Below are 24,355 nucleotides of genomic sequence, written 5' to 3' on the forward strand. Positions count from 1 at the left end.
GAAATAAACATTTGAAATATATGAGTTTGTATTTAATGTATGAATATAATATACAAGTTTCACTTTTTAAATGGAATTACTGAAATCAATCTATTTTTTCATGATATTCTAATTTTATGACCAGCACCTGTATACATACATACATACAAACATACATACAAATGTTTTGTACTCATAATTATACGATTTGATCTTAACTGTATTCTATTGCAGTGTATGTATAAATGTGCTATATAAATACATTTGACCTTTGATTCTCCTACTTCTAAATAACTTAATCAGAATCAAATGAAGCTCAAATTAAAAAGAACATTTAGGATGAGCCATTTGGAAAGTTAAATTTAGCTTGAGTTTTAAACTCACTAAACTTGGCAAATTCAAAATTTATTTGTTTAAAATAAACATTAAAAAACAATAAAATGACTGATCACCACAGCTAATTATCCAACACAAAAATGGCTATAACCTAGTCAATTTTACAAATATAGAGCTAAAATCTGATGTGACAGTGGCTGAGGGTCATTCTTAACACATTGCAATATTTGCAACAATGCACAAGATTACACATAATGTTATTTTCAAGGTTTGACCAAAATGAATATATTGTCTCTATTTCCTTAACATTGGATGATGTTAGTTTAAGACTCTGGCGTGAAAGGCTGCAGGTGTTATGGATTCTTTTCAGAGAATGCTAGGACTTTTTCTCACTTTGAATTTAGAAAGCTCCCAAGAGAGAAACAAAACATTTCAGATACAAGAAAAGTCCATTCCCTTTATTTAAAAGCTCTTAAGATATCCTGGATGACTGAAATATACACCAGCAAAATGCAAACTTCCCACAGAAGGAATGCTGTTCAGATTCAAACTTCTAGCTTTCAGGTGACAGTGCACTCCACTGCACTAGCTGGTACCTCTAATGCTGAGTTATTACTCTTTCGTCTTTAGAGACTCATTGTGTGTTTGATTGTTTTAGAGCTTCTCACTGTTTAGTAATGCTACCATATTTTCAGATCTTAGTGTGCTGCTTTGGTGAACATGATCTTGTTATTAATGCTAAAAAGTCTGATCATATATATGGAGAATACATTCTAGTTGGAAAAGACCTGAATTGGCCTTTCGGGGCCAATACTGTAGTTTAAAAGTCCCCAGGAGAACCCTGTTTATTTCATTCTTTGCCATTGTATATATCCAATTCTGTCACTCCTTCATCAAAACACACAGTAAAAAGCTCTGGTGGATGGCACATGCAGGTCACAGCTATAAACACGTCTCTCCGTGCTGCTCTCAGAAATCCTAAAAGCAATTCTGATACACAACCTGTGTGTGGAAGCACTCTCCCACATGAGCCCATTCATCTATTTGCTATACCCTCTTTGTCCTGTTTGGGGTCAGAACCTGTCCCAGCTTACATTGAGCAAGGCTTAAGGAACATCTTGGAGTTGTCGTAAATCTGTCACAAGGCTGCAAAACAAATATCTTCCATAAAAATACCTAGATCAGCTTCAGACTTGAGAAAGTGTAGGAACAACACGACACTAAAGAGGTTTGCTGTAAAGTATTTGGACAAGTTTGTCAAACATAATAAAACATGCTCATTGTTAATGTGATGAACTACACATTTTTTTTAACTGCACATGCACTTTATATGAACCTGTTATGATAATGGTAAGACAATCAGACGGCAAAGGTAAGGCCTGTGCATGAACAAAAACTTTCCATCCTTTAAACAAACGAGACCAAGGCGAAAAAGATTGTTCTGAAGATGAACAACAGTTTCCAGATGCAACTCAGTCCACAGATAATGAGATAAATCAACAGATTCTTTAAAAAAAGCACTTCAAGCTGGACCTGAAACATTTTTTTGCCGTCTCTGTGTGATTTCTGAAAGGACGGGGGAAGCTTGGGGAGTTGAAGTCAATCTGCTGCTGTTATGCAGAAAAGACATGTTGGAGTGTTATTTTGTTTGTTTGTTTTTCATGATTCCATAATCTTTTCCTCAGAATTGAGTGATTCCATAATTTATTCCCTGTGCTTGTTCTAAAAATCTAACTATTACTGGCTACCACAATTATTTTTCTTGATTTCTTTTAGTGTTTCTTAAAGCCAGGAAGTTGTCATTTGAAATGCCTTTAGTATTTTGTCATGTCTGTGATCTGCTTTTTTTTTTTTTTTTTACAAAATTAAACAACTGCAGGAACATCCTCAGAGACTGGTGATTCCATAATTTTTGCCAGGGGTTGTATAAGACAGACAACTGTGCACACATACTTACTCCTATAAGGTCAAATCGGACCCAGCAATTATGGTTGAATAGACTGTGGGATGAAACTGGAGCATGTGGAGAAAAACCAAGACTGCGTGGGGAAAACATTCAAAGTTGAAACAGAAAGACCTTCGCTGAGATTTAAACTGGAGACCTTGTTGCTGTGAGGTGACAGTAACACTCCTCCACCATGTTGTCCCTGAACTGAAAGCTTTCTTGGCTAAATCACAGAGAAATGTCGCCACACTTGTTATGCAATCTCTTTTATTTTGTGCTCAGATCTTGCACTACTGTAACTGAAACTTTCAGCGAAGTCACGGAAGGCTTTCCAAATACAACCTTGTCTTCATTTTGAATTGCAAATGTGTCATTTCCCTATTTTCCTCACAACAAGCTTCTGTCTGTGGCTCATACATGTACTTCCTTCTTTGAAATGATTCTTATTTGCTTTAGAAAGCATATGTTATGTTACACAATATTGAATCCAAGGTACTGTATCAAGCGCAAACAGACGTGAATGCAGGCACACATGCCTGCGCATGCACAGAAATGAAAGGTGGACATCTTTCTGCTCCCTCCTCTCCGTGTCAGTGGACTTTGCCCTCAGGCCTTTCCGTCTGGAGCCGCTCGGTAAACAAGTCTGAAACATGAAGGAAGCTAATAAAAACCTAAGTAGGCCATTGGCCTTACATAAACAAGACTCAGCTCTCAGTCTGCCTTCAGTTTTTTGATGCTGATGTGAAAAGAGAGCACTCTGGTGTTAGACATGGCTGCAGGATTCCCAAGGTTCCCCTGGATTAATAAAAATCCATCACCTTTGCTGTAATCTAGCAATTTCATTCTTGAATAATCTTTCTAACATTGTTATGGCCTGCTGCAAACAGCAAATGGAACAATGTTTCTGCTCACGTTTGTGTGCATGTGCTTGTATGTAGTGTTAGCAAATTATCTCATGAGTGAATTTGAATGAAACTCCCAGAAAGTAATTATCAGATGTACATCTACAACTGATTAAACTTTGGATCAGGATTGCCTTCACTGCTGAGAGACCTTAGCTAACACAAAAATAGTTATAACTCTGCCACATTTACAGATATTAAGATAAAATGGGGTGTGTTAGGAGCTGAAAGTCATTCCCAACACAGTCTGCTGCAAACTAATTAATCAAAATATTGAATTAACCACTGAATGGGTTTTAATGAATCTTTCATAAAACCTGGTGAGGTAGTAGCTGAATATCGTTCAAAACACATACCCAGAAAGTGACATATTGTGCAAAATGTTTGCTTAAATATTGTTAAAATGTTCAGCATTAACTCTTGGCATCAACCTTGTCTGTGTGTTTGCAAAATATCTCGCAAAACCATTGGACACATTTTAATCAAATTTTGTTCAAGTAATTAATTTGAGTTTATTTTGTATTAGGTTTATTATTTCTGCAGTTCTGTTGTGTTTTTGGTTGTTCCTATGTTTAGTTTCATGTTAGTTGGTGTTTTGCCTCCCTGTGCATTCTGTGTTCCTTGTCTTATTCACGTCCCTTAAGCTCATTCCTTGTCAGCCTGCCACGCCCATCTGCACCTGTCCCTCGTTTGGAATTAGTCACCTGTGTCCACTTCCCAATCACCATCTGTCTTTAAAACCGGTTCATCTTCATCACACACCCACTGGTTCATTGTTGCTTATATGCACTGTCCGGATTTCCTTGTGTCGCCCTTTGCTTGTCCCCCTCAGTCTGTAAGTTTTTGTTGCCTCATCAGCTTTTTGCTTTTGTTCTCTTAAATAAATTAGTTTTACTTTGGAGCTCCCTGTGTTTGTCTGCATTTTGGGTCCAAATCCTCCAACTACCACTTATCTTGATACTTTCAGAACATAATCATTGGATGTACGTTTACAGCCCATTAACTTTTGGAGTCAACCCAATTCAAGATGGCCACCACAGATAATCATCCAAAAATGTTCATAACTCCGTCAGCTCAGTCATTTCTTATTCTAGGCCTTTAATTTGGATTCAAGATTCCAGTCAAACAGTTAAAACTGCAGAAAGAAATACAGCTTATGTTAGCTCTGTACCCAAAGCGTAATCTCCTAAAACTTTCTCAGTTTAGAAGATAAAAGTGTGTTTTTCTAGCATCACCTCAGATTGTGACAGCAGAGCCGTCAGAGGGCAGAGCTATGTTTAATGGCTTCCTTCAGCAAATGTTCAAGAAAACACAGAACAGACTTGTGTCTGCACAGTGTCAGCACAGAGCGAGGACAACAGAAATAAATCTCACATGACAAGAGCGACAAAAATCCTTTTCCCTCAAGCTCAGTGGAAGCTTTTTTTTTCTTCTCAAAAATCATTGAGATGTCTTTGAAGAAAAATAAAATAATAAATGAAAAAAATAGTTGACAGTTTCTACCTATCTGTAGATGTGCTGCAACTTGGGGTATCTTAAAAAACACGACTCAAGCTGTGTTTGAACACCTTGAAGAATCTAAATATAGAAGATGAATGCGAAGGTCAGTGCTCATCACTTCAGTTCTCACAACAAAATAATTTCCTAGAAAAGGAAAAGTCCTAGAATAAAAACAACCCAAGCAAAACAGTAGAAACAACTCATGGTTTAAGAAAAAGAAGGTATACAACAAGACCACTGTAGAGCAAATGCATATTATAAAGCCAAATTTACTTCCTGAGGTAGTTTATGTTTAGAGAAATTTTACGTAATTAGGGAACAGTATTGTGTTCATGTATGTCTCTAAATTAAAGCTGCTTTGATTTTCCATCAGAATGGATTTGTGTGAATTACTAAATTTAAGACATGTGTTTTTGACCACTACACCCTACACAGCAGAGTTTGAGCAGTCCTGCTGCCTTACCAGCTTCTATAGCCAACAAACTACTAAAACTTTTAAGTTAACCCCAAAGACAAGCCAACATTGACAGTGGTCTGCAATCTCAACCTATTCTTGCTTCTTATTCATGGCATATCACTGACTGTAGAAGAAATCCAGACATCACCAGGTACTCAAGTTTAATTTATGTGCATTGTTCTTCTTTTTTTTAAAATAAACTTGAGTAAATGCTAGCTGTTTCATTTCTTCATGTTTTTTTCCCAGAATAAAAAGATTTTTCAACATATGTGGCAAAATACAACATAGTGTGACTGTACCCTTTGTTTTAAAAAACAAACCTACTCTGCCAGTGTTGGAGAAAATTACATGTTTGACAAACCAGCAATAATAAGAAAAAAAATGGAGGAAACTGTCACCACCTCCAGAGACTTTTTGCATCAAACAAATGATAGTGGTCAAAGTTTGACATGTTGATTGTTCCTCTGGGTATTAAACTGCCAAACAATGTGTTATAAACCTGAGTTTTTTTTTTGTTTTTTAACTGGATCCATGTTGGTGATTCACCTACTAGGCTAAAGGACATTTTTAGAACCATACAGTCTGCTCCTATCTGTCCACTTTGATAAGGGGCTTATTCTACAATACATTACTGACCCAAAATATACTTCTAAACTATGACAGAACTTTTGTCATAAAATATTTTCTTTTCCTAATTTTGGGTTTGCTCATTTTGTCTCAAAGTGTCCTGATTTTCTTGATAACATTTCATCAGACTGTTTTTCACTGAAATAATTCAGACTTAAACCTACAGAAAATGTACCGTAAACTGACAGAGGTTTTGATTAACGCAGTGTTCAAGCCTCTTTTTGCCTCTTACAAAGGTAGATGTAGCATAATGACGAATAAAGATCTAAACATTATTATTCGTTTGCATTACTTAGCCTCCTGATGAGATGGAAATTAGCTCAGTGTTGTTTTGATGAGGAGCTTCAGTCACTTAATTTCTGTAAGACAGTATTGGTATCTTAGCATTAGGATTTGTTGCTCAATGGATAATTTGTCCCCAGCAGAATAATATAGTTAGTTTAGAAATGTTATAGATAGATAGATAGATAGATAGATAGATAGATAGATAGATAGATAGATAGATAGATAGATAGATAGATAGATAGATAGATAGATAGATAGATAGATAAAACATGCCTCTGTCTAAAAGATTTTTTAAAGCTTTATGGAAATACATGCCTTTTTACCTAAGTACAGAACACTTTAAGCTAAAATACAGGTTAGGTTACCATTTCAGCATTGGTACAAACTCACTTTTGTGTTTCTGCTAATACATTGTTTTCTTTTTATAGTATCAATAGAGAACTGTAAAGGAAAATGGAATCTATTTAGGCAATTTTATGAAAATATTTTCTTAAAGTTTTAAGAACATATGTGTGACTGGATTTGTTTTACAGTAAATGTTAATGTTCAACTCAACGTGCTTTAACATTTATGTTTTCCAAGTTATTGCTTTTGAAGTGCTTCTTTACCATTTTTCCTAAAATAATCAACAATCCCAGCAGACAAACTTTAGAGCAAAGTGTGTGTGTGTTACAGGACTCTCTGTAAAAATAGGTCATGTACACTCAAATAAAATGTTACCAGCTAAAATGACAAGACAAAGTATACAGTTGGTCACTGGGTTTTGTTATGGTTTTATCTTAGTTTTTTATGACCGTTATTATGGTTTGTAAGCTTTTTTCTGTTTGCTTTCTGCTTCTTTACACCAGATCCATTCCAGTTCTGCTTCATGTCATTCAGTTACCTCCCTTAGAGTATATTTCGTCCCGGCTTGTAGGGGTTTTTACTTGTCCAATCCTCATTGCAGTCGTGTTCTCATATGACTTGTCTGGTTCTTGTCACATCAGCCCTGTGTTTTGGTTTTCTGGTTACTTGGACACACTACCTCAGCAGGACTTTAGTTTTATTAAATAAACATGTTTGTTTTCATCATCCATCTTCCTCTGGAGCCTTTCCTGCATTGTGGTCCTTAACCTTCTTTGACAAGAGGAAAAATAAATACTTATTATTAATAATAAATATTAAGACTTTCTGCAGGAGTTGTGCCATATTGTCAAAATGTAAATAAAACCAAAAATGTTAAAGTAGGGGGATTTTGTGGAAGCTGAAAATGACAAAAGTCCATTTGGACCAAAGAGGCTGCAGCTCTGTTGATAATTTTAATCTAAGCACAATGCAAAGATGTTTTTTTTAAAAAAAATCACCAACTCAAACGTTACATCTGAGTCATTTACACAAGCCTCTCTATTAATAAATGGTGACAATGCACAAGCACTGAAGCATCCTATTTACTGTGATTACTCTGTCACAATTTTTGACTTGCCATTCCTCATTTAAAAAAGAAACATACAAAAATTAAAGGCCTAGCATTCTCTAAAAGATATATATCACCGGCTGCTTTTAATACCAGAGATTTAAGATCATCTTATGAAGAGAAGGGATGGAGTTATAGCTGTTTGGGTCAATCCTTGTAAATGATGTTATGCACAATCTCATGCAATCTTATGAAATCTTGTGAGATGTTTTAGCACTCAGAGTATGTGTTGAATTGCAGTGACTTCAAAATTTATAAGGTACAGACTCCAAACTGTCAATAGGTGTGAATGAGAGTGCGAATGGTTGTCTTGTTTGTCTCTATGTGTCCCTGTGATGGACATGCCATCTGTTTAGTGTACCCCACCTCTCACACAGTGACTGCTGGAGATAGGGACCTATTCCCCCATCAACCTAGAAAGGACAAAGTAGGTAAAGAAAGTTGGATGGATGGATGGATATTTGTACATTGAGTGATTACTTTCTGAGAGTTTCAGTATAATATGTCCAGTGGTTCATGCGATATGTTGCTAATAGACAGACAGTGTTGACTTCAACACTTATCAACAAAGTTTTAATCAAAAATATCGCATAAGCTACTAACACGCCCAGATTTTGGTTCAATATTTGTAAAACTGACTGATTCATAGCCATTTCTGTGTTTTCCAAGATCAATATCTCAGTCTTTATGCAAGGTCGAGCAGTAAATACATCAAAATGTGCAGCTTGATTGGGAGTATAGTGCTTTGAGTTATGGTATCGGTACATTATAGAACATAGGCGAAATATTTAAAGAAGTTGAGAAAAAAAATTATCCATAGACAACAATGGGGGTTTGGTGGAACATCTGAAAAAACCCAGCTCTGTTTGGAGCCCAGGAGTGCAGACATACTTCACAGTAGAAACATCATTTAAAGTTTAAACAGGCCGCAGAAAGTTGGACTTTACATGACTGAACTGACATTTTGGTATATTTAAAAGTGTTTACACAATCACAGTTTAAGTTATATAAATGTGTTTTAAATATGCAGTGTTCAACTTCAAGTGTCATGTTGTCACACACATTTTGTTACAAGAGTCTTTAAACTTCTAATGCAGTTTATATATCAAAATTTGGGTGTTTTTGTCTTCTTTCACTCAATATATAGTATCTCTCAATGCAGAAGGACTTACAATTTTCTCTCAAATCTGCAGAGTGTGCACACCCAAACACTCAATGACTTTCATTGTATCTGAGCTCACAATTTTCTTTTCAAAACTGGATGTCAAGTGCCTTTTAAAAACTAATTTCTCTTACATAAAACACTGTCGACTTGTAAAAATTGACATGTGTAACAATCAGATGCTTTTGTCACTTGTAGTTCAGAAATTCTTTCCAAAAGATTGTTTTCACACAGTGACTGGTTGTCTAAGACTTACTTTGTAGTCTGCTGTGTGTCTGTCTTTAAATTATTTAGATGTATTGTTATTTAGCTTAGACATTGGTTGAACTATACGATCTTTGCATCGTTGCACTATGGTGTTGTGTTTTGTTTGTATCCTTTTTATCTTGGGAATTGAAACAATTAGGTTTTACCAGATTTTAAATATGCTTGAAAACACTATCTATACTGTAACTTTTTAACATTGTGGTTTTCAGCTAAAATTTTGTTCTGGTCAGGAATGATTGAAAATGCTCTGAGATGTTATTTGTTTAGAGCTGGTTCTGCCCACCTTTATGTTTTGACAGGATTTGGTAGATAACTATATACAGCTCTCTGAGTGTGTTTAGGTTCAGTTGTCAAAAAAAATAAAAACAGAAAAGTGAAATTGATCATAGTAAGTTTATCTTTAAACTTTGAAATTCTTTCTGATTCACTGGCACAATGTCTTTTTTTCAGAAACACGTGTGTTTGTGTGTGTGTATGGAAAAATGACCCTGTGGAAACACTGGGGGGGGGATGATTATCAGGGTTGAGTGGAAACACACTCATTAACACTGTGTGTATGTGTGTGTGAGGCCTTAGGGTTGTGCTCAGATGGTGTTTGGTCATTAACCTGCATGCACACACAAGCACATACTGCACACACACACACAGTCTGTCCCATGATGCACCTGTGCTCTTGTGGGCTGGTCAAAACAAACTGCTGATCTTCACTCTGCCTCATCAATAATTACAGTCTGCAAGTCATGTCAAGAGAGACCACCAGTACAGGAAGTATTTGTACAACTTGACAACACAAGGAAAACAGTAAGATTATTTGGATATTTTAATACAAGTTTATTTATTTTTTTAATACAAATTTCTTTTTGCAATCTAAATACTTCTGCATACTTTGTGCTTTTTAGGCCGTTCATATATGAAAACTTTCAGCTCATTCAGCAGATGGCTGCTGGGACCTTTGGTTTTTGTGACTTGTCTTCTTTTTACGATCTTTAACTTTATTTACAAATATTTTTCATGTTGAAATATATTGAGATCACTTCCAATTTTTTTCAAAGACATTGTTCTCTTTGAAATCTGCTTCAGAATATTTGCTCAACTTTTTCCTCTTATGCTACTTTCAGCTAGCATTTTGCTTCTATTTGCTTTTTGCTAGTGTTCTGACAAGCAGCTGACAAATCTGCAGCCACAGCATGATGCTAACATGCAGTTCTGAAGACAAAGGGGGGCACTGGACAGGATGATGAACAGGTGAGTGCAGCTGGGCTGATTGACAAACGTGAGACAGGTGAGAAAACAGGACTGACTACTAAGTGACATAATAAATACAAGGAATCTCAAAGTAAAACAAACAAACAAAAAACATCAAAGAACTAAACACATTAAGTGAATTTGACACACTAGGATCATGACACTAAGCTAGTGTTGTTTAAGCTTTTAACTCGAGATCTGCTTCTTTTACTTTTAACAACTCAGTTTCAGCTTCTTCACCAAACTTCAACAGAGTCATTCAGCACTTAGCATTTGTTCTTTTTATATGAAATGAAATTATTCTAAACTACTTTTCAATTGGATTATTCTAGACTGACCCTTTATAATGGAAAATCTGTGTAGCCACAAATATAACAGAAGGACTGGTTTTAAATTGAACCCAGATAAATGCAGTAAATCAAACTTACGGTTTCATCTGTAAACCTAGAATAGTTTTCTCATCGGTATATTACTGACTGGAAATGAACAGAAACAATCAGGTTTACTGTATTTGTATTTTGTTCCCATTCCACAGGAAAAGTCCCAAAGGTTTTGACGTTCAAATGGAAAAACACTTAACTGAGTCCCTTCCCCTCGAGCACAGTCGATTGAAAAGCCCACAGGATCATTAGTAGTTTGTAAAGTGGATCACAAAGCTGTCGCCTCAGGTGATTGATGAACACAGACGATAACTGGTCATGTCAGAGAAAAACCTGCTCAGCATTAGACCTTTGGAACATGCCTTTGAAGACTCTGAACAAATGCAGCACTTACTGCAGCGTTCACAATTAAAACCCTTCTGGTAAAATTTGGGCATGAACTGAACCCCTAAACATTTTAAAGACCTCTCATCGGATCTAAAGGACATGAGATACACTCAACGACCACTTGACATCTAGACATGGTGAAGACAACATGCTGAAGCCCAAAGTGAGCATCAGATTAGGTAAAAAAAAGGGGATTTAAGCGACTTTGAAGGCAGCATGGTGGTTGGTCCGAGTATTTCAGAAACTGTTGATCTACTGGGATTCCTCGAGGAACATGGTCACAAGTGCCACACAGCAGTGTAGTTTCAAATATAACATTTTTACTGTTTTTGTTTGCTTTTCCTATCAGAATGGGTTAAAGGTAATTTACCATTTTCAGAAGTGAATATTATGTGTGAGAGTGAAGCGCTGTAGCTGTTGTTTCTGCTGTGCCGCAGTATGAAGGTGTTAATCAGATGCGGGCTCTATAATGACACTCTGACCCTGACGAGTAATGAAGTGGAGCGGAAGAAAGAACATTCTGAGGACTTTCTGCACCTGAGAGGCATGCCCTCCTTAGAGGAGTGAGATGTGAAGTTTTTTTCAGCCTACCTCTGGAGCTAAAGTGAAAATGGGCATCAAAAACCTTTGGGGGGTGGAGTCTCCTTGAACCTGAAATAGTTTCACTCAGACCAGCTGGATGTTCTTTGTGTTGTCCGACCACATGCCTCAGCTACTTCTACACCAATGTTTACCTCAGTATCTGTAAATTTGACTGAGATTAACTATATGCACTGGACATCTTGAAATGAAAGGATCCCAAAAGTGTTGTTAGCTGTGGATATTCATCCAATAATTACTTTCTGTGGGTTTCATTAAAATATGTCCAGTGGTTCATGAGATATTTTGTTAACAAACAAACAGAGTTGATGCCAACAGTAAATGCCAAGGTTTTAAAGAAAGATTTTGTGAAAAAGGTACCACTTGACGTATGTGATGAGTATGACTCTCAGCTACTACCACACTAAATTTCAGCACAGAATCTGTAAAACTGAGTTATAGCCATTTTTGTGTTTTCTAAGGTCACTTGTCTCTTATGGCCATCTTAAATGGGGTTGACTCTAAATATTAATCAGTTGTAAACATACACCCAATGATTAGATTCTAAAAGTTTCATTAAAATCTGTCTTGTGAGTTATGAGATATTTTGCCAACAGAAAGGCAGAGATGACTCCAACAGTTCAAGCGAAGTTTTAAAAATATTTTTTGTGCAATCACTTACTGCACAGAGTATGTGTTGAGGATGATGCTCAGCTACTACCTCATCATATCTTAGCTCAATATCTGTAAAGGTGACTGAGTTAGAGCCATATTTGTGTTTGCTAAGGTCAGCTGGTTGTGGGAGTCATCTTAAATGGGGTTGACTCCAAAAGCTAATCAGCTGTAGATATACAGTCAATGATTACTTTCTGAGTTTCATTAAAATCCATCCACTTGTGCAGGAGATATTTTTCTAACAGACAAACACTCAACAACTGGTGATAATGAGAATTAGGTTTACATAAAAATATGCTTGATTATACAATTCTTCTTTAAACTGGATTTACAGTATTTTAACACTCTACATACGGAGCCTCTTATCTGTGAACATTCTTGAAATATTTCCATGTCAAAGATATAGGTAAACATTAACTTATATTGAACACTATAGAGTGTGAGTAGGCTGTGACACCATTATTAACTGTACATCCAGTCTAATCTATACAGCAGGTCAAACACGAAGGTCTAAATTTAACTGTTTATCTCAGTCTTTATGTAATTCGTTAATAAACAGGCAGCTAGTCGGTTCATTCAGACAAACACCAACAGGAACACACCTCAGGTAGGGTCACTCATATCTGAAGGAGACTGGATCAGGACCAGTTGTGATTCTTCAAGTTTAGTTATGAGACACAAAAATGGCTAGAACTTCGTTAATTTGATGGATATTGACCTGAAATTTGGTGTGGCTGTGTCTGAGAGTCACCAACAATACTTAGATTTTATTGAAACTTTCAGAAAGTAATCAATGGATGTACATCTACCACTGATTAACTTTTGGAGTCAACCCAATTCAAGATGGCTGCCACAGCTGATCGACCTTAGCTGACACAAAGAGGCTTTAACTTTGTCACATTTACCAATACTGAGCAAAGGTTTGATGTGGTAGTAGCTGTTCTTAACACATACATTGAGCTCTAACAGATTCTGCAGTGTTGTTTGAGATCATGAATATTTTCCATTACAAGGTTTGACCATAATGGCCACAGCTCCATTGTTTTCCAACACAAGATGATCTGTGGTGTGAAAGGCAGTGGTGATAAACTGTACATGCCTACATGTACAATACCAAGCCCTTAATTTTTAATGCCTAAAGCTACCTCAGGTCACTTAATCAATGTCCTTGATCTTTTACTGAGGGCTAAAGGGAACTATAGTATTTAGTTTTTTTCTTTTTGCTATCTGCGTGCTCTCAAGGAGAACTTTCTAAAGAACTAATAACTAATAAATGTCTTATCTGCAGTTAGTCGGTTCATATGAAGGAAGGACTCCTGATAAACAAACTGGGCTAAATGGATTTCTGCAATGCATCCCGTTTATGTCTGATCGTTACAACAACTGGATTGGTGTCACATGACCTTTTAAAACACTGGGGGTCTGGGTGGAGCACGGCAGCAGTGTATCTATGAAGTGGCATTTGCATACACCTCAATGGCTTGGTTGCCAAGAACTTGAAGCACAACTGGTCATGCTGGCCGAAAGCCTGGGCTACAACCATGATCCTGACACGGTCATGGAAACAACCTAGTGCAGATGTGATACCCATCACAGTAGCATCATGCTTATCTTCTGGCATGTAAATGAATTCTGATGATCCAAGAGATCTGTGCCACGATGAGCGTATAAAGCACAGTGAAATCACAGTAGAGCATCTCAGGGACACAGAAAATAGAAGGCAGAGCCTATTTGGCCAGTATTAACAGTTTTGACATTTTAGCAACTTTGCCACCTCTAGGGTCCCTTCTTCAAAAACAATGACTAGCAACAAACATAGCATTTTGTTGTCATAAGAAGTTTTTGAAGAGTGACGTGAAAGCATGTTCACTGCTCATTAAGACGAATGTTATAGCTTTGAGTCGTGCCTTCACCTTCAGGAATCTGAAAATTGTACCCAAGGATGAACCAGAGTTGTGGAGGTCGACAATTCTATTTCTGATATCTTGGCTGATTTCTTTTCTTTTATTCCATGATGTCACACAAAGAAGCAGAGTGTTTGGGGTTTAGCTTAAACTACATCCACAGGTGTCCCTCCAATTAACTTAAATGTTGTCAGCCAACCAATTAAAGCCATGACATCATCATCTGGGCTTTCCCAAATTGTTTAAAGGCACAGTAATCTTAGTGTATTTAAACATAGGACTTTAAACTAAATTCTCTAAAGAAAAAAAAACTTTTTTATTTGTCCATATAGCAGATAGAAATAATATTAGGAATCCTAAGTGACCTAATATAAGTAAAGTTTAGTCTGATTAAATTTCAAAAGGTAAGGAATAAAATGGTAGTGTTTTTTATACAGTGTATAGAAACATCTGGTTTAAACTGTACTGTATATGACACAAAGGTCCCACCTACACATCCTCCCAGCATGCTGTCACAATGTCAATCACAGCGAAACATGACACTTCTTTTTAAGCAGCAGAAACTAAACATATTTTAAAAGTACAAAGTTAAACATATGGCAAAAAGGTAAGAGCTACATTAATAATTTGAAAAAATTAACACCTGAAAAAACATACAGGGAGTAGTTTTATTTTTTAATCAGGGATATTTCCCTATTCGTTTACATGGAGGTGTGGGGTTCATCCTTTGTGGCTTCAACTCAGCTTCTGATCCTTTATCTTGTTGTAATATATGTTGATGATTAAAAAAAAAGAAACATTACTAAATTTGCATCTTTATGTTTAGTGTCACATGGTGGAGATATGGCGGCGAACCCAGAACGCAGACGCATGGCTTTAACGAACGTAAAACTTTATTTAACTAAAATACAAACAAAAAGGGCTGGCGTGGCAGCAAAACAAACACTATCAAAATCCAAAAAAAACGAGGAGCGAAGGCAAAACCAGACGAAACAAGAACTTAACAGGCAAAGCGGAATGATCCAGTGGTGTGTGAGAGGAAATGACCAGGTTATATGCACAGGGGATAATTATGGGGAGTGGGCACAGGTGAGTGATTACAATGACTTACAGGTGGAGATGGGCGTGGCAGATAATCAAGGGCAAAAGATTGACTGGGGAGGAGTGAATAGTGACAGCAAACATGAACACAGAAACAAACAGAAAACCAGAAACAAAACAGAAGCTTACACAAATACCAATAACCATGACAGTTTAGAGTCGTTTTCTTGAGATGTGCAATTTTTAATCAGTGAAGGCTATCTTGTTTTGTATTTAGTTCACTGTTGGATAAAAAAAGAAGACATTTTTGTTTTGTTTTTTATTCCTGCTTTACCAAAACTGTACCAAACTGTGACTTCAAAACCAAGGTGTGTGCCGAACTGTAATTTTTGTATGCTGTAACTTACACCCTTACTATTTACAGATTATTTTTGAGTCAGTTTACCCCTGGATTTTACTTGTCAGCCGGCTGCTGAGGCTGTGCTAATCATCCTCCTGACAGGTACCATGTGGGTTCAGTGTAAATCACATAATGCTACACACAGATCTCCTTCAAAACATTTCCAAAAAGTGCAAAACATGTCACCTGATAACTCTTCTGAATTAATATTTACAGAGAATTTTGGACACAGTCTGAAACAGGAAGCCCATATTTCCACAGGTTACAGATAATGTAAACAGCTTCCATCCCGCCCAGATCCCTAAATCTCAAATTTTCTTCTCCATCTCATGTCATTTTTTGAGGTTTATTTTTAACAAGGACTTGCTTAAAATAGCTCATATCCTGAAATGGAAATTCGGTAATCACACAATGGGAACTTGGCTCCATGTCTGTCTTTCTCTCAGGGGGTAAAAAAGCAACTCATCTAGCCTCAACAGGAATGACTTAAACCACGCTAAAGAAAGAAACAGAGAGAGAACAGAGAAATGTTGAACCAAACAACAAAAGCTCAGTTGTGTTTTCAACATGCACTTGTCGTTCCCGGAGTGATGAGAAGCACATGCCCTTTGCTTACATGTTCCCTTTGCAAAGTAACAACTTCCAAGCAGAGCTCGCACGCCTCATCCAAAACTAGCTGGAGAGCAGGGCCGTTAATCAAACCGTTCCACCCTGAAGGGCTTTAACACTGGAGAAAGAGCAAATATATCCCTGTATAAACACACATCTGTCTGCCATGTTTATATCTAATCAGGCTTTAAAGGCTTGCAGAGACAGCGACTGATCAGAGATTTTTTTAAGAATGAAGAGAAACCACATCAAAAACTTATAATAAAACAAACTAACAGGCATTCCTTTAGTTTTACTCTTTTTTTTCTTCTCAAAACTCCTATAGCAATGTGAGAAACACTGGGGGAAATATGACAAAAAAGGCCTACATTCGGATGTAGAAACTGTATAAAGTTTGTGGAAAATAGAAGAGTTTAAAGACTTTGACAAGTTCAGACAGCTCAAAAGTTATTGTGTGACATCATCATTTAAGTTCAACGCTCTGTGGTAAATGCTTCAAAATTGACAAAACTTAGGCTGCGATTGTGTGTGAGGGATACGACTTTTGGTTGAAGTTCATTGCCTGACAAAATTCTCATAAATTGCCAAAAAATGATCCCACACACAACAATGGGATTTTGTGAAAGAAGCTGTTTCTGCTTCGCAGTAGAAACCTTATTCAAAGTTTAAATGGGTAACAGATATTTGGACTTTATGTGTATTTTGATGCCTTTCAGATTTTAAGTTGTATAATTTTGGAAGATTTTACCACAGAATGTTCAACTTAGAGAGTGATGATTTCCAGCCATTGGACAGGGACTTTCTGTGTACTTCTGGTGCCGGTCCCCAGCTCGAATAAATGGTGAGGGTTGTGTCAGGAAAGGCATCTGGCTTAAAATTGTTGCCTAAACAAATATGCAAATCTACGACTGTGCTGCTGGATCATACTACCGCCTTACCAGCCTGGGTTAACAACAACAACCTCAGGTGCTGTTAACCAGCAGGGTGCTGGTGGGATTTGAGCTGGGAGGAAGATGATCTGCTGGGGTGCATCCAAAAGATAAAGAAAAAATAAAAATGTGATGAAGCTGTGTAAACTTACCAAACGTTTTGCAAAAAAACTGTTTCTAACTCCTACAAATCTTACACATTTTGCACAGTTTATACATCAAAATATCCACATTTTAGGCATTTTGTCTCCCACTGCTGTAAGACCTGTGGTTTTCTCTCAAATGCCCTCAGAGTGCAGAGTTCACACACCTAACCTCTCATTGACTTCCGTTGTATCTGAGCTCCGAATTTTCTCTTCGGAACTGAAAGGCTCTTTTTTCCCTTGTCATTCGGGAAACTGCTTGCAAACATTTGCATGGGTTAACAGCACACTTTTTGGAAATGATTGACATATCCAGAGACAAACCAAAGTCAATTCCTGTTGCAGTGACTTACTGGATTTTAGGCATGTTTATCAGCACTCCTGGGGAAGTGCCTGTCACGAAACACTAACTGGCAATGCCCCACCAAAGATCGTAGGCAGATATTTTATATCACTCTATCAGGGTGTCCAGCCACAACTAAGCTGGAGCCTAGATGGGGTTGTCAGACGGCCTGACCCATTGCAACAGGTAGTATTACAGGTTACATTGTTACCAGCAAGAGGCAAACCAGCAACCCAGTGCCTGACACCAATAACTTACAAAAAACACTGTAGAAAATGAAACAAAACATTGGCACTATTATTGCAGAGCTGCATAAACCTGTGGTTGGGTGGTAAACCTCTGGGCCTGCAGCCACCCAATCACATCCAGCATCCTCACAGAATCTATGGCGATCTGTAAAGCTCTCATTAATGCAGCTTGAAATAACAAAACGGAAACTAGCATGTGTTTGGTAATCAGTGAGCTCCAAGCGAGCCCGAATTAAAGCTACAATCCAGAGGTTTAGCTCAAACCCAGAATTCCTCCAAGATTCTGAGCACAACCAGCCCCGTGCGCTTCAACCCGTCCACTCCTCTGATCATCTGAGAAGAAGTCTGCAGATAAACATCTCTCATCCCATGCGGTAAAAAACAAAGCGAAAGAGCCTCTTGAGATGTTTCCACTTCTAAATGGGTCAAACTACAGAACGAGCAGCGGGAACAGGGAGGGCGGGGGGGAGAAGACTGAGGCCTTATATAGACACGGCAAACTCATCCTTCAGCTCGAGTAGACTGAGGTAACTCCTCTGTCACTCGCTGATAAGACGCTAGAGCTGAAGAGCTGTTTTAGAAAGCAAGTGGGAAAAATGTCAAGAATCTGGAGATCAGAGGGGGGAAAAAAACATGCTAATGGCATAAAGAACCCCAGAGTTTATCTGATCCTAAAAACGATAACAAATAAAACCAAAAGCGCAAGGGAGATATAAGAAACTGACCGGTCCACAAGCCAAAGTGTCCACTTCCCGCGGCTGCCTCGACCAATCAGCAGTCCACTTTCAGACAGGGGTGGAGTGAAGGGCAGAGGTGAGGCTTTCTTGGTGTGGCCTTTCCAGCTCCGTACTCCAGCCTACAAGTCCCACGACCTCTCTGGGAACTGCTGCAGAGCTGCCCTTTTCTTTTTTTTTTTTTTCTTTTGTGGATGCTGTGTTTATTTATGTTAGACTTGGTGGGCGGCAACACTTGACACATGAAAAAAAAAAAAGAAAAGAAAAAGATCCAAATAGAGAGCTGGTCAAAACGCGACAGTCGGCACACCAAGCCTGGCCCTCATTCAATGAAGTCGTGCGACTGGAGTGTAAATAGTCAGGGAATAAACAAAAGTGACTCTGAACTTTAGGCAGAGCCTGAAACTCTGCTGTGTGGTGGTGGCATCGAAGTTTTATCTCTGTCAAGTGGATATTGTGGACCTTTTTCAGCCACTTCCATCAAACAATGTTAAAAAGTGTCATGTGGAGATCCACCTGATTCTCTGACAGCTCATATCCTCAGACAGTGAGGGCCCTCAGCTCTCATCATCCTTCATTATCTCCTCTGTTCAACAAGCGAGGCTCCTCCTACTGTCCTTCCTAATGCACTGCAATTTGTTTTAATCTGGTTTGCACCTGCCACCAAAAATCAAAAATGAAGCGATAAGGACAATAAACACAAAAATGGCTATTCTTTAATCACTTTCAAAGATATTCTGCTAAAGGTTGGTGAGGTTGTAGCTGAGAAACATTCACAACAAATACTCCATACTTATTGTGCAAGATGTTCAACTGAAACCTTTGCATTAAGTGTTGGAGTCGACCCTGTATGTCTGTTAGCAAATTATCTAATGAACCACTGGATGAATTTGAATGAAATTTTCAGAAAGTAGACACTGGATGTACATCTACAACTGATTAACTTTTGGAGTCTAATTCAAAATGGCTGCCACAGCTAAATGACATTAGCCAACACAAAAATGACTATAGTTGTCAATTTAACAGATGAGGTAAAATCTAATATAGCAGCACGGAGCATCATTCACATCAAGTACTCTGAGTCTGACGTTGTGCATAACGTTACTTTCAAGGTTTGACCTAAACGGCTACAACTCGGTCATTTCTCCATGAAAGATACTCTTAATTTAAAACTGACATAAAAGGAGGTGGGTCATATGCATTCCTTCAAAGAATGCTAGGCCTTTAAATATTTATTGTTTGCCTAATTGTGATTCACATCGTCTTTAATTTGAGCTATTTGACTTTATATTTTGGTGTGGTTTGTCCTGTTTGATGTGTAGTATCTTGTCTTGTTCTGTCTTATTTGGTGTTTTTGAGCTTAAGTTAAACTAAATTTTAAGCGATGTCTTAATGTAGTGAAGTATTAAAAGAAATAAAAAATTTCTTACATATTGGAGGTACGTAGCTCAACAAACGACGAGTTTAATTCTGAATGGACTGATGAGTTAACAGCAAATGCTTTACGCTGCAATTAATGTTTCATTACACAAACAGTTTCTGCAGGAAGTATTCCCAGGCTGTACTGGAAGTGCTACAGCTAGCTGCTGCTGCTATTTGCACTTGCAAATAACCACAGAATCCTGTAAGAATAACCACATATTCTGAAACTGACAGCAGTGTATCAGAATCAGATTCAGAATGTATTTATTCCTTTTGGACAGAATAGAAAAATATTAAAAGGTTGTCCTTCAGTGTAAAATAAAACTGAATTTGGTGTAGATGTGAATTAGTATTATTGCATTATTGAATAAGCTGACCTACCAAAGTGTAAATGGTTTTAAAATATATACATAAACTAATAAATAATAATATCTGGGAAAATGTGTTCTCTTTTGCCTGTACTAGTTAAAAATTGAGCAGCAGCATTTTGAACCAGTTGCAAATGAGGAACAGAAGCCTGATTAAATCCAAATAGTAGTGCATTGCAATATTCATGCAGAGATGTTATAAAAGCATGAATTACTGAATCAAAATTTCTTTTAGACAAGATAGGCTTCATTTTAGACAGACGTCTCAACTGGAAAAAAGCTGGATATGGACTACTGCGTTTACACGACTGTTTAGTTTTAGGGAAGGATAAGGGTTTTCTCATAAAGAGCATGGAAAGGAAAAGTCAATGCAGGGGTTTCTGTTGGTGCCACTAGGTGTAAACAAGATAACTTCTATCTTTTTCTCATTGAAATTCAGAAAATTTAGAGCCATCCAAATCTTGATGCCAATCATTCAGTCAAGGAGAGGATGGACAGAGCATGTACCAGTGTGATTAAGAAGATAAACTTGACAGTCATCTGCATAAAATATGAACAATAGCACTAAAAGGGAGCAGGTATAAAGAATAAAAAAGTGGTCCAAGAATGAAACCTTGTGGTACCCCCCACTGGAGACCTGCAGAGGGGGAAATAAAAAATGTTTATCCAAGAGGAAGGACCTGAAGGACTGCTGACCCTGTGATGCTATGTTGTAAAAAGCAGCTGATAGCTTCAATAAGACAAGATGTACAGAGTCACCATGAAATTATTTCTCCACACTGAGGTGGTCAAAGAGCTATCTACCAATGGTAAGATAATAATTGTTCAAAACTTTTACTCAGAACCCCACTTCAGAATGTTCAGAACATCCCTTCGAGCCGTAAACCTTATTTTTATTATCCGCAACCTTTATTTCTTTACATAGTTTGTTGTTTGACAAAAAAAAAACAAAAACACTTCAGTTGTTCCATCATGTTTTTAGATATGCAAATGAACATGCAAACTGAGTGCTCTGTTTCACCACAGAGGTGTCACACAAACTGTTCCTCCTCCCTGACAAAGCACAACACTGAACTTCCCTCATCCCTCAGCCTACCCCCCCCCTCACACACACACACACACACACACACAAAACAAGAGCTCTCTCATGGTTATAAATGCAGTTGTGGTCTGTTGAAACCAGCTGCCCTCGTCCTGATCTGAGCATCTTACTCACCCCATGGCAGCAGAGAGAAGCAACCTTCCCGCGAACAAACACTGTCATGAACACACAAGGAAGGAGTCCACCAAGGGGGTTTCCTCCTGTGATCTGATGTCACCTCGCAGCTGGAGCCTGTTTGGAAGTGGTTGATGGCGTAGAAAAATAATGCTAAATAATAATAATAAAAAAGAGTGTACAAAAGTGAGTTAGCTAAGCAGAGACGGGATCATTGTCGTAACCAGTGTCTGACGAATTAAACCTTACCAGCCTCTGGTGTCACAACATTGCCCCCTCCAATAATCCCTCTTTTTCCCTCCCCTCTCCTCCTCCTCCTCCTCCTCCTCCGTAGCTTGGAGACTGTGCAGGCCTCTAGGGGAGACTGTCAGCACTCAAATCCACAAATCCTACACCTCTCATTCCCAACATTTGAGATATCTGTATGACTTTGACAGACATTTCACTTGTTTGGTGTTTTTAGGCGGCAACTTCCTGGGAACCTGTCTGAGCGCACAGCAACGTATTGTATTGTGTGCACACCTGACATGCACTGGTGGAAAACGCCCAGGAGTACAGTGCATGCCTGTAGCTCAGCTCCTTCCTCCTTGAGTGTTTCTTTGCAAACGCATCAACCTGCTGTAGTTCCTATATGAGGCCACTAGATGACACCAGTCTCTCCAGCATGTAAACAGTTCCATCCAAAATAGGTGAATACATGGACTTTTGTTTGGACTTACAGGTTGTTATAGGTTGGGTTGCTGCTATATGTTGAAAAGGGTGAGTAACATAAAAAGCACTCAGCCATCTGCCATTATTGCTGTTTCTGATGTCCTCCTGCACGGGCAGAATAGCTGCTGCCTGCGGCTGTCTGTGGTGCACATGTGCAATTTAACACATTGCATATAGGCACAAATTCCAGTCATAAATATTTTGTGCTTGTAAATCATAATGCATAGTTGTGAATTAAGTTTTGTAACCTTGTAAACCAAAATGTCTGTAACCTTGATGTTTCTACAGACTTGTTGCTGCCAACACTCAGGTATCATACCTGTGATGATGTCAGACATGGGTGGGGCTTAGAGCACCCTCTGCTGGTTAATGTTTGTTACTGCTCCTAGCTCTAATAGGATCCCAGCATTCTGATTGGCTGTGGAGTCTCTGTGCAGAGTGGGGTGGAGCTTCACACTAACTCCAGTCTTATTGTCAGATCTGATTGGAGGTTTCACACTAACACGCCCCCAGCTGCTGCCCACCTGCAGACAGGTAACACACGTTTCATTTGTGGAAAGTTTTTGAGACCTGCTGCAGAACCTGAGATTAATTTAATATTAAAATCTGCAGAGATTAATTAATCGTGTGTCTCAGGTTGTTCCCCCTGCTGTCCTGTACGGTGTACATTTTAGGACATCCTCAGAAATCAGAAAAAAGTGCCTCAGAGAGAAGCCTTCTGCAGGTGGTGCTGTTGTCAGGATTTTTATTTTATTTTTTCCAACTTTATTTATCTTCATTGTAACAAACAAATAGAAAACAAACTGATATCAGCACAAATACAAACAATATTCCACAAAGAAAATGTGTGTATGACACAATGTCCATGACAGTAATGTCAGTTGATAAAACTTTAAGACTTTTATTGGTAATTTATTGACAATGAAGTTGTCTTTAAGCTTAATGAAAAATTGAAGTTACTGATGTTTCTCCTCCTTCATAACAGCAGGTCCTGGAGAACCTGGAGGAGGAGATAATGCCTCAGGGTCCAAATCCCAAAGAAGAAAACATTGGGGAACTGAACAGACGGTTCCTTCTACAGAAACAAGAAAATTACCAACATCCTTTGCTCCACAGCAGTCTGAAGCTGAGGGACACACAGATAAATGATGGAGACATGTCTCTGCTTCTGAAGAAGAACTCCTACATCTATACTGATCAGTATTGATCACGAGACAGGCTTTGGACCAGAACCAGTCCTTTCTTCATCCATCAGATCCTGAGATTTTCTCTTTGATCCAAAGTCAGATTAGATCAAGGATCAAAGATTGATCAACAAACTGATCAGACTGATTGATCAGCCAACAGAGGAGTCGGATCAACAAAGTTGCTTCTGGTCCGAATGTCCTCTGGTTGATCCTGGACCTGGACTCTCTCTGCAGAGAAGACAGAAGACACTCACAGAGACAGACAAACAGGTAGACATCCAGAAAGTAAGTCCGACAGACAAAAACTAACCTCCGACTTTGAGCTGAAGTGTTTTCCGTCTCAGGAGGTCTTCGTCTGACCGTAACCCTGCCCTCCAGACCCAACATGTGAACGTCCCTATGTCCCTGCATGTGGGGTGTTTCAGAGTCAGACTGAGGTCTCCAGTTCTCAGCAGGTCTTCATTCATCTTTGTTCTGTTTCTGTAGAAATGGTCCTGTTCTTCAGGTTTATCAGAGCCGTTCTCAAACACATGGACCTTCCTGTTTCTACTATCCCTCCATTCCAATACAGCCTCTCCTGGCAGATCAGGTGATGTTCTGCAGGGCAGCAGGACAGACTCCACCCCTGACTCCACCTCCACCTGTGGGACTGAGAGGACAACAGAGAAGAAGATCAGCTGGACAGACAGCAGCAGCAGGTCTTCATCACTTTTCTGAATGACTCTTTAGCTGGAGACAAACATGAAGCTTTTTACAAACGGAAAGAAAAGCAAAATCAGTAAATTCAAAGTTCTGATTCTACTTTCTTTCATTTTCATCGTCACAGAGTTCCAAAGAGGATCCAGATGTTCCTCATCTGGAACCAGAACATCTGCCAACAGTTGAAAACCTGTTTATCTGTACAGAGAGTGTGTGTTGATG

At 38.3% G+C, this 24,355-nt stretch overlaps 2 protein-coding genes across 4 annotated transcripts in view; both read right to left on the reverse strand.

Moving 5' to 3' along the window:
- pde5ab (phosphodiesterase 5A, cGMP-specific, b) overlaps positions 1-21,760 on the reverse strand; it is a 124,991-nt gene extending 103,231 nt beyond the window's left edge. The window contains exon 1 of the mRNA XM_017430338.3: positions 21,537-21,760. Coding sequence (XP_017285827.1) covers positions 21,537-21,541 — 5 coding nt within the window. The 5' untranslated portion in view covers positions 21,542-21,760. The remainder of the gene's footprint in view (positions 1-21,536) is intronic.
- A 1,215-nt stretch (positions 21,761-22,975) lies between these two features.
- LOC108244246 overlaps positions 22,976-24,355 on the reverse strand; it is a 62,940-nt gene continuing 61,560 nt past the window's right edge. For all 3 annotated transcript variants that reach the window (XM_037976659.1, XM_037976658.1, XM_037976657.1), the window contains 2 exons: positions 23,745-24,083; positions 22,976-23,662 (listed from right to left, as the gene is read on the reverse strand). In XM_037976659.1, the coding sequence (XP_037832587.1) occupies positions 23,571-23,662; positions 23,745-24,083 (431 nt within the window). In that variant the 3' untranslated portion in view covers positions 22,976-23,570. The remainder of the gene's footprint in view (positions 23,663-23,744; positions 24,084-24,355) is intronic.

The sequence above is a fragment of the Kryptolebias marmoratus genome, linkage group LG7 (assembly GCF_001649575.2).
Source record: "Kryptolebias marmoratus isolate JLee-2015 linkage group LG7, ASM164957v2, whole genome shotgun sequence".
Lineage (NCBI taxonomy): Eukaryota > Metazoa > Chordata > Actinopteri > Cyprinodontiformes > Rivulidae > Kryptolebias > Kryptolebias marmoratus.